At 42.1% G+C, this 13136-nt stretch overlaps 1 protein-coding gene across 3 annotated transcripts in view; it reads left to right on the plus strand.

The window, feature by feature from the left end:
• The window catches only part of spata20 (spermatogenesis associated 20), a 32604-nt gene that overhangs the window by 911 nt on the left and 18557 nt on the right, over positions 1–13136 (plus strand). For all 3 annotated transcript variants that reach the window (XR_009120765.1, XR_009120766.1, XM_058061844.1), the window contains exons 2-15: positions 163–291; positions 354–418; positions 593–747; positions 836–979; positions 1048–1249; positions 1324–1454; positions 1567–1671; positions 2130–2204; positions 3464–3676; positions 4062–4254; positions 4906–5074; positions 6739–6947; positions 7973–8172; positions 8739–8819. Coding sequence is in view for 1 of the 3 variants with exons in the window: in XM_058061844.1 (XP_057917827.1) it covers positions 163–291; positions 354–418; positions 593–747; positions 836–979; positions 1048–1249; positions 1324–1454; positions 1567–1671; positions 2130–2204; positions 3464–3676; positions 4062–4254; positions 4906–5074; positions 6739–6947; positions 7973–8172; positions 8739–8819 (2071 nt within the window). In the remaining 2 variants the exon portion in view is untranslated. The remainder of the gene's footprint in view (positions 1–162; positions 292–353; positions 419–592; positions 748–835; positions 980–1047; positions 1250–1323; positions 1455–1566; positions 1672–2129; positions 2205–3463; positions 3677–4061; positions 4255–4905; positions 5075–6738; positions 6948–7972; positions 8173–8738; positions 8820–13136) is intronic.

Below are 13136 nucleotides of genomic sequence, written 5' to 3' on the forward strand. Positions count from 1 at the left end.
AGAGGGTTCAAATTCCCTTCATTCCAGAAACTAAAATGTAAATATGCATGTGAATGGTTTTGTATCTAATGGTGTCACGTGATTGAGTGGTGCCTGGTATGTAAAAATGTATGAATTGCCTCTGCAGAGCTCTGCCAGAAACTGACAATGTTTTGTATCCAGATCATCTCCCTTTATGAGCATGGCATCAGGAGGCGAAGGACCGCCATCGACCCCTCCCCGACACACAAATAGGCTATCCAAAGAGAGGTCACCCTACCTGCTACAACATGCACATAACCCAGTTGACTGGTGAGGATTGTTTAACCACATTTCAGAATCGGTTCTGATATTGACTTAACCCGTTCTTGCAGGTATCCATGGGGGCAGGATGCTTTCAACAAGGCACGAAGTGAAGACAAACCAATCTTTTTATCAGGTGAAAGAGAAATATTTTTAACTCACAACCCACTGCATGTTTCCAAGAGCATTCAAATAGCACTTATAGTACATGTTGACACCTACAATATTTCATTTGCTCACATCTTATTATATTTTGTTCAAGGAACATGTATGATTCTACCAACTCTGACCTTGAACCTCTGACCTCTAGTGGGCTACTCAACATGCCACTGGTGCCATGTTATGGAGCGGGAGTCGTTCGAAGATGAGGACATTGGCAAAATCCTCAATGAGAACTTTGTCTGCATCAAAGTAGACCGAGAAGAGAGACCAGATGTTGACAAGGTGTACATGACCTTCGTACAGGTGCTTTGTACATGTTTGTTTACGCACCTCTATACTGTCAACTATTCCAGTCATTTGTCATGGTTTGTGGGTTCTCTGATGCATCCAGGCAACAAGTGGAGGCGGAGGATGGCCCATGAGTGTTTGGTTAACCCCTGATCTTCGGCCTTTTATTGGAGGCACCTACTTTCCACCCAGAGACCATGGAAGAAGACCCGGCTTTAAGACAGTCCTCTTCAGAATCATAGAACAGGTAGTGTTGTTGCTCACGGTGGTGCAGCCATTTGGGCACACTTGGCTATGTTGTTCTGATTTGCTCAGTGGCAGAACAACCGTTCCAACTTGGAGTCCAGTGGCGACAGGATCCTTGAAGCTCTGAAAAAAGGCACAACTGTGGCTGCGCACCCAGGTGAGAGTCCTCCCTTGGCCCCCGATGTGGCTTGTCGCTGTTTCCAGCAGCTCGTCCGCTCTTATGAAGAAGAGTACGGAGGCTTCAGAGATGCTCCCAAGTTCCCCACGCCAGGTAAGTAGCGCCACAGCAACCCACAGTCGACCTCAGTCTGTGTTTGGCTCATTCCAAAATGTTTTCCCTTACAGTGAACTTGATGTTTCTGATGTCTTACTGGTCTGTGAATCGCTCCACGTCAGAGGGGGTTGAGGCTCTCCAGATGGCTATGCATACTCTTCGCATGATGGCGCTCGGTGGCATCCATGACCATATAGCGCAGGTGTATTTTTCATTAAAGACACACAACTCCATGTTATTGCTTTTGCATGAGCATAAGAGGCTATAATCTCTCATGCTCCCAATTGTTCTTTACGTCTGTTTCTCTGTCTCAGGGTTTTCATCGTTACTCTACAGATTCTTCTTGGCACGTTCCCCACTTTGAAAAGATGTTGTACGACCAGGCCCAGCTCGCTGTTGCCTACATAACGGCGTTCCAGGTGTGTGTTTGTGTGAGACTTCATTTACTGATTTATTTAACCGAACACCACTTGCTCTCATCAAAGTGATTACGGCGTTCCCTCGCTCTATCGTGGTTCACCTTTTGCGGATTCACTGTATCGCAGAATTTCTTTAGTGCTTATTGTTTTTTATTACAGCGATCCCGGCCTTCTAAGACGAACTGCATACAACATAAAATTGTATTGCTTTTGTTTGTAATTCAGCCTGGAGCCTACGCTGTTTTGGCCTCCTTTCCAGAGCGAGCCGCCATTAAAAATAAAAAGTTATTTCAGGCACACATATGCGGCACACTTCATATATGAACAGATGCACACACGCTTGAGTTTAATTAGCCACCTCAGCGCTCACACCGCATATAAATCACAGCACCTTGAAGGTCATGCTAATGTTTAATCACGACTCGTTAGCAGGTGTGTTGTATGTTGTTTTCTTCCAGGTATCAGGTGAGCAGTTCTTTGCAGATGTGGCCAAAGACATACTACTTTACGTCTCCAGAGATCTGAGTGACCAGGTGAATAATCTACAGGGTTGTCTTTTTAGTTGGGCATCAGGGGTGCTCTTCTTACGTAACTCCACTTGAAAGCTAAACATACGTATTCATTGTCTTGTCCCACCTGCTTTAAATTCATCACAGCTTGCTTCCCATTGTGTTATTGTTTAAGTCCTGCTCGGGGGGGGGGGGGGGGGAATTACATTGCGACTAATTGCTGAAGAGATGCTAGTCTTCTTTCGGACTAGTGACCATGTCCATTGCATAATCAGTGATCCACGGACCTGTCAATATGCTTGCCTTTTGACCACTGAACACGCCCTTAGAAGTTTACATGTCTAAGAATAGATTCATGCAGCCTGTTCTGCAAATCTGTGTATTCTAAATTAGTAAAGACCTATTAGCATTTTTTTTTCCCCGACTATAAGTCGCACTTTTTTTCTTAAAAGTCTTAAAATTTTCACTTGAAAATGTGCAGGTAGCCTTTATCCACAAATAAACTGACAATGGTGAGGAAAAAAATGATCGCACCAGTGCGTATGTATGTTCACCATGACTTATTGAGGTACGGAGAGCAGTGCAACCTGCAGCCTGTTGTTGCAGCTTCTTCATACTGCTGACAAAGCGCTTTCATGACCCATAAATTCCACAAGGAGTTTCATGCCAGAGATGCGACCTGACAAATATCCTCTTAAACTTTTGCATTCTCTAAGGGTCAGCCATGTTTTTTTTTTTTCTCTGTTGATGAATGCGTTGACAACAAATAGGCCACAAAATTAAGCCCCACCTGCTGTAATCGTTAGATACTGTAATATTAATGATGTAATTATATGCTAATGATTAAACGCACAACAAGTCATTTCTTTTTATTTTAACTCAATGACAAGCATTTTTAAAAAGTAGCGCTTTAACATATTTTTTTCTTTTAAGGAGACATGAATGAATGATACTGGTAAAATATAAAAAGAACTCAACTTAAATTCAGTAGAAATTGCATATGAATTCTGAAGCTGAAATGTAGAATGAATGTTGAGTAGGGGGCAAGAGTTAATTTGTTCATTTGTTTTTTCAGACTGAAAATGGTGGAATTTGAATTTTATTGTGTGAATTCTGAGAAAAACATGACAACGTAATCTTCCATATTAGTAAGAGCATAAGGGTCTTCGGCTTTAGTGGTTCCACTGTACTAATGTGACATTTGGACATTTACTGTATATTTTGTCATCATTCAATCATGTGACAATAAAACATCAACTGACTATCTCCACATCCTCTGTCAGTCTGGAGGCTTCTACAGTGCAGAGGATGCAGACTCTATCCCATCATCGGGAGGCTCGGAAAAGCGTGAGGGGGCTTTTTGCGTTTGGACAGCCTCAGAGGTTCGGCAGCTGTTGGCAGATGTGGTGGAGGGTGCCAGTGGCTCTGCAACATTGGGAGATATTTTCATGCACCACTATGGGGTGAAGGAGCTTGGCAATGTTGCCCCTGAGCAGGTGAGCTATGAATTCAAGCTATTTAATGGTAATGGTAATGGTTTTATTTCATTTGAACATACATTAGATTACAATTGAGTGCATCCCATTGTCAGTTCACAGTTCCACATGTCCAAAAGGAGTAGGAAGAAGCAAAGCTTATTAAATCCTACCCCTCCATCAGTAACTGTTCCATTTGTTCACTTCCTGCTTTCCTAATATAGTTTAAGTTATTGTCACGTTCGAGGTGATATGACCATCCAATGACATAATGGGTACCATAGTAACTGTCAATATTGTGATATGTATAGCACATCATTTATTTTCAACTGAAGCCCAAAGCAGCAACTAAAACCCAACATCTGCAGTATGTGTGAGTTCATATTCATGTTCTGTATATTTCTAGGACCCTCATGAGGAGCTGCAGGGCCAGAATGTGCTGATTGTGCGGTATTCTGCAGAGTTAACAGCTGCACGCTTTGGCATTACTGTGGAGATGGTCAATGAGCTTTTGGCATCGGCCAGAGCCAAAATGGCAGAAGTGAGGAAGACTCGCCCACGACCACATCTGGACACCAAGATGCTGGCCTCCTGGAATGGTAAAGTCAAGACAAAAGCACACGCGGTGAATTTTGCTTATTGCAACTTTGTTTTGCTTCAGTTGCTTCAAGACTCAACCAATTGGCAGTTAAATTAAAAAGCTAAACATGTGAAACACATGATGCACGTGGTTATCATATTGTCCTGCTTCATGGTGTTCACTGTGAAATTCACAGGTGCAGGATCTCTATAATAGAGGCTCAAGTCAAAAGCGTCATTTGTATTTTTATTTTTTATTTTTATTTTTTTACAAAGGTTTGCCTCATTTGCTTCCCTCTCAGCATCTATCAGTGGACAGTTTGTATTAGCGAGCTAATGAGGCCCTACATTCCCGGGAACATTCCAATTAGACACAAGACTTCCCCCATCCCCACCATTAGTCACCTGTCCTCTACCACCACACTTTGAAGACCAAGCGCCCTCCCCAGGCTTTGATTCACCACATGAAAGAGGCAGGACGGTGAAAAAGAGGGAAGGAATATTATGCAAAGAGGGCGCCGAAATGGAATTGATGATAAAACTTCAAAGAGCTTTTGAGTGGTTACATGAGGACATGGTCTGTTAAGTAAAGCAAATAGTGCTTTTACAGCAAAGCACCGTTGTCTTCATCGTCATCATCATCATCATGTCATTTTTTTTACATTCCGCAGGGCTCATGCTGTCAGCCTATGCCCGTGTTGGCGCCGTGCTTGGGGACAAGGCCCTGCTAGAGAGGGCGGAGCTGGCCGGCCACTTCCTTAAAGAGCATCTGTGGGACGCAGGGATGCAGACCATTCTGCGATCCTGTTACCGTGGAGACCAGATGGAGGTGCAGCAGATGTAAGCGAAAGAATCTACCAAAAGTGTCAGCACCGAAGCAGAAGAGGGTAGACGAATGTAGCACAATATCTAATGTCATACAGGAAGTGGAAATAACTGATCAGTAATAGACAAGGGGAAGGTGGACGATTAAATGGAAGATCTGCTTTTCCCTTTTCAGACCGACTCTGCACATGAATTTGAATTGTGCAAATGTAATCATGTGATGTTCCTTCACATGACTTGTTATGCATGTCTGTAACAGATAAACATACCACACCATACAATCCACCCCATTACAGCGGTAATATAGTACATACCGTATAGTAACCGACACATTATCTTGTATATGGTCCCACACCACTGCAGGTGTCCCGGTTCTGTTGGACAGCACTGTACTCTGCCCTAGTTAATGTGAATGAGTGAGTGTGTAATGCCACTGCATCAGCAGAAAAAACAAATATGCCAGGAGTCCCGCAACGCACAAGACAAAACACATTCATTTTTAAACACACATGAAGAGCTACACACTTGCGCTTTAACACCATGGCCTTCATCCACAGCACCGCCCTCATTCATTATTGTCAAATCCACTCGTGTGTCAGCATGGAGAATGCTTATCATGGCAGTTTTCTCAAGCTTGGTTTAGCTTTTATGTATGTCATACAGGGCACATATGAGCTGTGGACTCATTTACCAGCAGCAATGGCTGGGACTGCAACAAACTGGGTTAATAGGTTGCTGATATGTTGGTGCGCTGACGCTATAGATTTTTTTTTCTTTGCACTGGTTGATTGATAATGTTTTTACTGGCTTGAGTATGGTGAGTCACAATTGACGGATTTTAATTCAATCAGTAAAACGATATAAAACACTTTTGGAAGAATTACATTTATGTCATTTTTATTTTCTGTCAAATTTATGGTGGTGGGTTTGATATGTTTTTCTCAAGCAAATGGAGAAGCAGATTAGTAGAGGCGTTATCTTTATCTCACATTTATGAAAACTCTGAAATTCTACATGCTGTCTTCGTAGGTGCTTCGTAGCCACTTGTTTTGTTTTAAAATTCGGCCCCACTGTCACAATGCATCTCTCAAAATTGGCCTTGTTCCTGCACAATACAAGAGCCCTTACTTGCCCCCCCCCCCCCCCCCCCCCCTTGGACAGATGACTCGGGCTGTCTGTCTGGGAGAATAAAGGGGCATTGTTATGACTCTTCATCTCGATATGACCACTAAAAGTCTCTCCATGTCCTCCAAAGTCCTGTTTTCAGCCACTTGACCGCTCCTTTTAGTCTGCATGGCTCTGTCCACCACTCCTTTACTAACACTGTGCTATCTGACCCCTTGTCACCGTCCATCCGCTTGCACTCACCCATACATGCTGTTACTGTGGGAACTGGAGGGGAATGCTGTGTGGGGAGCCCAGATTTGGTGCTGGGGTTATGGTTCCTGGAAGTGATGTATGTGAAAAGGAAACTAGATCAAGATAGGCGACATTGAGTGAGTTTAGATGTTGGCTAGTGAAGTGGAAATTTACATTTTAAGAGGCACCAACTTAAAAGTAGATTGCACAGGTGTAGGTAAAAGATTTTATACAACTGGCACACAAATTTGCTGTACATCATATCAGGAATCGTGCATACTGCAACATTTCTGACCTTTGTCAATCTTTCTTTTCTTCAGCTCACCTCCAATTTCTGGCTTCCTGGATGATTACGCCTTCGTTATTTGTGGGTTGCTGGACCTATATGAGGCCACACTGCAGACGGAGTGGTTGCAGTGGGCCGAAGAGCTGCAGCTCAGGCAGGATGCGCTGTTCTGGGACGCACTGGGTGGAGGCTACTTCTGCAGCGATCCCAGTGATGGCACTGTTCTCCTGCAACTTAAAGAAGGTGGGAATAGTATCATAGGCATTTGCCCATTGAAGGTGATCAAATCACTCATTCCCATCATTTATTCATTTCAATTCCTCTTTTAGATCAGTCATCGACTCTTGATTGGGTAGTCATCTTAGTTGGAATGGTCACAAATGGTTACCTGCCATGCTAAACACAGCTATTGATTTTCTGACATCATGATTTTGGGTTGGAAACAAACTATTGATAGAACTCTTAGCGGCTGTAATTAACCAGTTTGGGAATGCAGGGAAGGACTAATGGAATATCTACGAAGATGGCCCTGAATACATTCTATTAATGATCCAATTTGCAAAAAAAAAAATGCTTCAGCGCTTTAATAAATTCAAATATAGCATAGCTTCTGTCATGATCTATTGCAGATCGATTACCTTTATAAACTGTATGCTACAACAGGGTCAGGTGGGTGGCTGAGTCGTGTTTTTGTTCTGGGTTGGTCAACATCCAGTTAGTTTGCATTTGGAATGGAAACAATGGGACACTTCTTTGGTTGTCAGATTGTCTTTGCTGTGGGCAGCCATGTTGAGAAGCAGACATGAATTAGGTTGTCGGTTCTGAGAAGATGGTCTGCAGGCTTTCATTGGACGCTGATAATAGATAAGAACCAATCACTTAACAGGGCTACGTGAAAGGTCATCAGCAAGTCTCATCACACAACACATAGCGATTGTGGATTGGTTATGTCCAGACGGAATGCTTTACACGGGTGTCCGGGGGACATTTGCGGTCCACGGCCAGCAGCACATTCTAAAAATATAATTTAACAAGAAAAGGGGGTGAAAAAACTAAAAATCTGTCGTAATTTTACAAGAATAAAGTGAAAATATTAAGAGAAAAAAAGTAATTCACAATTTAATAAGAATAAACATAACAGGGAAAATAAAAACTTGAACCTTGAAATATTAAAGAAAGAAAATCACGTTAGAATTTTTTCCCGCTGTCATGATGGTATCACAAGTATCTTTTGAATGCATGTAATGTAGTGTGTTTGTGTCTTTCAGATCAGGATGGCGCAGAGCCTAGCGCCAACTCTGTTTCAGCTTCCAGTCTCTTACGTCTGTCCCAGTACACTGGAAGACAGGAATGGCTCCAGAGATCCCAACAGCTGCTGGCGGCCTTCTCTGACCGCCTAACCAATGTTCCCATTGCACTACCTGAGATGGTCCGGGCTCTTATGGCACAGCACTACACGCTCAAGCAGGTTATTCTCCCAAACTTCTCCCCGCATTACACAAATTGTGTGAAATCAATAAAATATTTCAGCTTTTACCTTTGCTCTTTCACCACCAAAAATTATAGATGCCATGTCTGCTAACTAGTAAACAAAGCCTTTTAGTGGGACCACCTGTTTTCGCCAGTGGGAAAAATGATGCATACTCAAGTGGATAATGCAAATTCATCCTCTAGGCAGAAAGTGGCAAAAAGCAGATACAAACTGTGAAGAGAAGACACACATGTACAAAACAAGTGCAGACAATATAGTTAACTTTCTCCCAACACATGACCTGTGAAGGAAGAATCGGTGCTGGGGGGCGAGGGTAACGAGCTCAAGGGCGAGGTGAGGTGCTGAAGTTGCACCGACAACACCTGCCTCCCTTGTTAATGCTACAAATACAACACTGACCTCTGTCACCGCACCCCCTTGTAGCCCCCTCATAGGTACCACCTTTTCCCTTTTGATTCCACTCTAATCATGCTCTCTCATTTTGATGTCTTGCTCACTTGTCTTTCTCACTTACTCACTCGCTTGTCCTGTTTTGTCTTCAGATTGTGATATGTGGCGAAAGGGATTCCCCGGATACCAAAAGTCTTTTAGATGCAGTTAACTCTCTCTTCTTACCACACAAGGTGAGTATTTTAGATTGGGTTTGCTTAAGCATTGCCAACCATACATTGCATCCATTCCCAACTGGTGGGATAAAAGTTTTGAGTCTTTCTAACATCAGCAAGTTCACTGAACATCACAGAGGCGGCAGAACATTTAGTGGTAACCTTTGGGACATGCAAGTGAAAACACGGGCACACGCGCCGAGAGGGACGAAAGCAGGGGCAGCCCGAGGGTTTGTCTGGTGTAAGTGTGGGTCTGTAAAAGTCAAGCTTTGAGGTCACCCTGCTGGTCCTGATGTCAACGCTTTGTCTTAAATTTCTAAAGCAGCTGTCAGACTCTGTTAGACTTCAGTTCTGGATGGATAACTGACATTTGTGTTCCCTTTGGTTACATTTCTAAGGCGTTACTAAATATAAAATAACACTTTGAATTGCAGAGAGTTGTTTGTTGTTTGCAAATAAAAACACCCCTCAATTCTCTTGTAAATGATCAGTCGTTGGCACTAAAAAGGTCTTGCAATTAGCAAGAATATATAAAAAAAAAACAGGAAGATAACAATTTAATGCCTTAGTGCATTTTGGGACACATATCTAGTTTTAGAGAATTTCCATGTGCATACTGTATTCTTTGCCTTTGGACAACACAAGTCTGATTTTAACTAAACATATTTCTCTAAGTAATTATCAAAGACAAACTAAGCAAAAAAGTAACCATCCACCAGAATGAAAACACACACAAGTAAAAAACTTGCCTCTACAGCAACTTCAACTTCACAAAGCAAATTAAAACTTTGTACTAGGCTGTGTTTATTAGAAGCACCGAAAGCCAAAATTAGATGAGCAAATTAAAGCATCTGTTTATTTCATTCTCACTACACACGCTCACACTCTATTGGAAGCACAATGACTCATAAGGTTGCAGTTGCATCGGGTCACCGCAGATTTCCCACAGGGAGAGAAAAGACCAAAAGGGAGGCCGATACAGACGTTATCAGCATGGCTCTTTTATTAAGGGGGGATGCATGGATGGACTATCACACCCAGGCCAGAGCCAGGCACATGCTGAGCCTTGTTACCGTCAACTTTATCACACTGGATTGTCTCCTGGTGTCTAGAGATCTTCTCTCAGAAAGAGGGGGGGCTTTCAGCAAGGTTGGCCAAAGTTAGTAAACCTCCTAACTGTTTTGGGTAGTTTCTTCCATCAATATAAATTGTTATTGTTAATACACCACTAAGTAGGAGTCAATCTGTGTTTTGGCATCTCAGTACGGAGTTTCCATGTTCTTCCTGTGCGTGCGTGGGTTTTGTTTGGTAGCGCCGGCTTCCTCACACATGAATATGGAGACTCTTAATTGTCTATAGGTGTGAATATGAGTGAGAATGGTTGCTTGTCTTTGCTTTGCCGTTATCTGATCATCAGTCCAGGGTGTACCACGCCTCTTGCCTGCAATCCGCTGGGATAAGCTCCAGTTTACCCATGACCATAATGACGAAGTGGTGGAGAAGTTGGCATCAAAATGTGAATTATTATTGTTACCAATTAGTTTTAAATAATTAAAAAAAACTTAGATTTAGTGTCTTAATGGTATGCTTGATTCATTTCTGACTTCTCAGTCAGTTTGGAATTCCTCATTCCTAACACTTTTAGTTCTAAACAAGTTTTTGAAAGATGTCTAAAACGTTTATATTATGTCTTTTTTGTCACAGGGGGTCTTATAAATTAGTTAAACATGTCTATCCACTTTCAAATGTATTGTTGAGTAAAATGCTCCTTATTAGTGAGGATGTTACCAGGATCCTCAAAAATAGTGCACTCTCTCCTTACATGGAAACATACATTGTGTATATGTACAATACTGTATATATATATATATATATATATGTGTGTATATACGGTCTGTCCAGATGTTGGGAGAGCTGCTGCCCATTAGTTGTTACGTACACACACACACCTACGCACAAACATGTACACACATTGCTGGAGATGGTGAGATCCCATCCAACATGGCAAATGTCCAATCTCATAAATACGTTTCTGACAAGGTCACTCAGGAGACTGCCTTGCTTCTCCTATGGAAACTTCACAGCAGAAGAAAATGATAATTCATGAACAATACAATTATTAATAAGGCATAAAAGGAGGGGCATCAAATGGCAATTAAGGTGTGAAAGGTATTAAGTCTGCAATTAGATGAGATAAATACGTGTGTTCTGTTACACAGTACATTAGGAAGCCCTGAACTGAGAAAATGTCTAATTTAAATTTTTGCTGACTGAGTGCCCAGAGTGCACACACAAACACACATCTTCTCTCTGAGACCTTTATTTCAGGATTAGGGATTTCCTTGTGATTCATCCCGATTAAAAAAAAACAAAAAAAAAAAAAACATACTGAATGATCGTCCAGTTCATTATTCCATCCATGCATTTTCTATGCCTCTTTTCCTCATTAAGGGTTGCGGGTGAGCAGTCAATGGCAGAGCACATACCGTATAGACAAGCATTCACATTCACATTCACACCTACAGGCAACTTGGAGTCTCCAATTAACCTTGAAAGCCTGGGTGCCCCAAAACCCACACAAGTACGGTCAGTTCCTGCACACAGATGTTCTTACTGAGATTCGCCTTTTATAACTGTTCATTCTTGAAAAAGGCACTGCCCCATGCTTTTTTTTTTTTTTTTTTTGCTTGATTGTCTTTTTTATTTCACAATCCCCGGAGAGGAAGAAGAGAGCAGGACAGATGTAGTAGTAGTAGTAGCTCCTTAGGACTTTATGAACTAGGGACGCTGGAGGGAAACATCAGGATATCCTTAACAAGTCCATAGAGGAAGGCAGCAAGAAGCAGACACAAAATGATGGGCAGGCTTGAAGAATCCAGCCAGAGGCTAACTACTAGTCCAAGAAAGAGAACAGAGTGTGATTAGAGCAGCTTGGTTTCACTGGAGTCTTTTGTATTTTAGCTCCCTCTCAACCGTATGATGTGCCATTACTACCCCGGTCTCCTTCCATCACAGTCCCCCTTCACCTGTAACAGCAGCCGTGTGTTTATTGTCTGGAGAGGTATGTGCTTTGAATGGATGCCCCGGCTCTGTGGTAATGACCTGCTAATCCCAATAACCAGTCGAACAGGTGATTAGAGCCGTGAGAAAAGTCCCAAACAGAAATGCTGTTTTCAGCAATACTGTAAAGCACCGAGAGACCAGCTAACTCTCATTGTCTTGGTTTGGCACATACTTAAATAATAATGTCTGCACAAACTCCCGTCACTAATCTGAAATATTACATTTCCCTATTCCTGTGTAGTAATTCCACCTTTTCTCAATGCATCCATAAAGCTATGAGGGAGGTGTGTCCAGGGTCCAGCGGATCACGGCGAGTATTAGCGGTGTTGTTTGAGAGGTAATCCTCCATGTGGTTGTATTTCGTCTGTATCTCTGCTGCAGTTGATGCTCCGCGCTTATCCGAATCTCTGCTTGGTAAATAAGACCCACGCTCAACAGATGAAGAGTAAAACATACACATACATTTACACCCACGCTTTTCCAGATGTCCATTTGCTTCCATCACTTTTATTTTTATTGGTCGGCAGTCTTGATAAAGTCCTGATAAATCCTCTTCAAATCGTCAAAGAACTGTAATTGATGAAGCCTGTGTTGGCATGGGTTGCCAAATGCCAACATTTTTGATGATTTTGCGCAAAATACATAAAAGAAGTATAGATGTGTCTTTGGGATCGGGTGTTTGGGTAAAAAAAACAACAACTTATGAATACGTCTTTGGTAGCAAATGAGTTAATCATGTCAATTGTGTGGCATTGATAATTAATTGTGTGTTGACTATGCTAGTCATAGTCATTGGACTAAACCTATCCTGAAATATCCGGTCTTCTACGCGCTTGTTAATACACACCGCCTGGACAAAAAAACATCACCACCTGCATTGAAGTACGCAAATAGGCAAGAGCCTCCCCTTGGAATAATTACTGCATGGGTGATTATATTTCAGCTGACAACAACTTATCTAACCCTAACTGATGCAGTGAGTAGCTCCTCATTTGTTGAACAACTATGTTGAAAGACACATTTTCGGTCGTGGAAAAGATGTTAATCTGTTTCAGAAGAATCTAGTCACTGTCAAGCAGAGGAAAACATTGAAAAAGATTATCCAAAGTATGAAAATTGGGTTAAGAACTGTATTAAAAAGTGGAAAGACAGTGGGGAAACTTGTAGTGTTCGGATCTACCTTTATCAATGCAATATATTATTGCAATTCTGAGCTGAAATACATTTTGTGATGGTGCCGTAATCAAAGCTAAAGGTTTCATTCTTCAGGTT

The sequence above is a fragment of the Doryrhamphus excisus genome, chromosome 22 (assembly GCF_030265055.1).
Source record: "Doryrhamphus excisus isolate RoL2022-K1 chromosome 22, RoL_Dexc_1.0, whole genome shotgun sequence".
NCBI lineage: Eukaryota > Metazoa > Chordata > Actinopteri > Syngnathiformes > Syngnathidae > Doryrhamphus > Doryrhamphus excisus.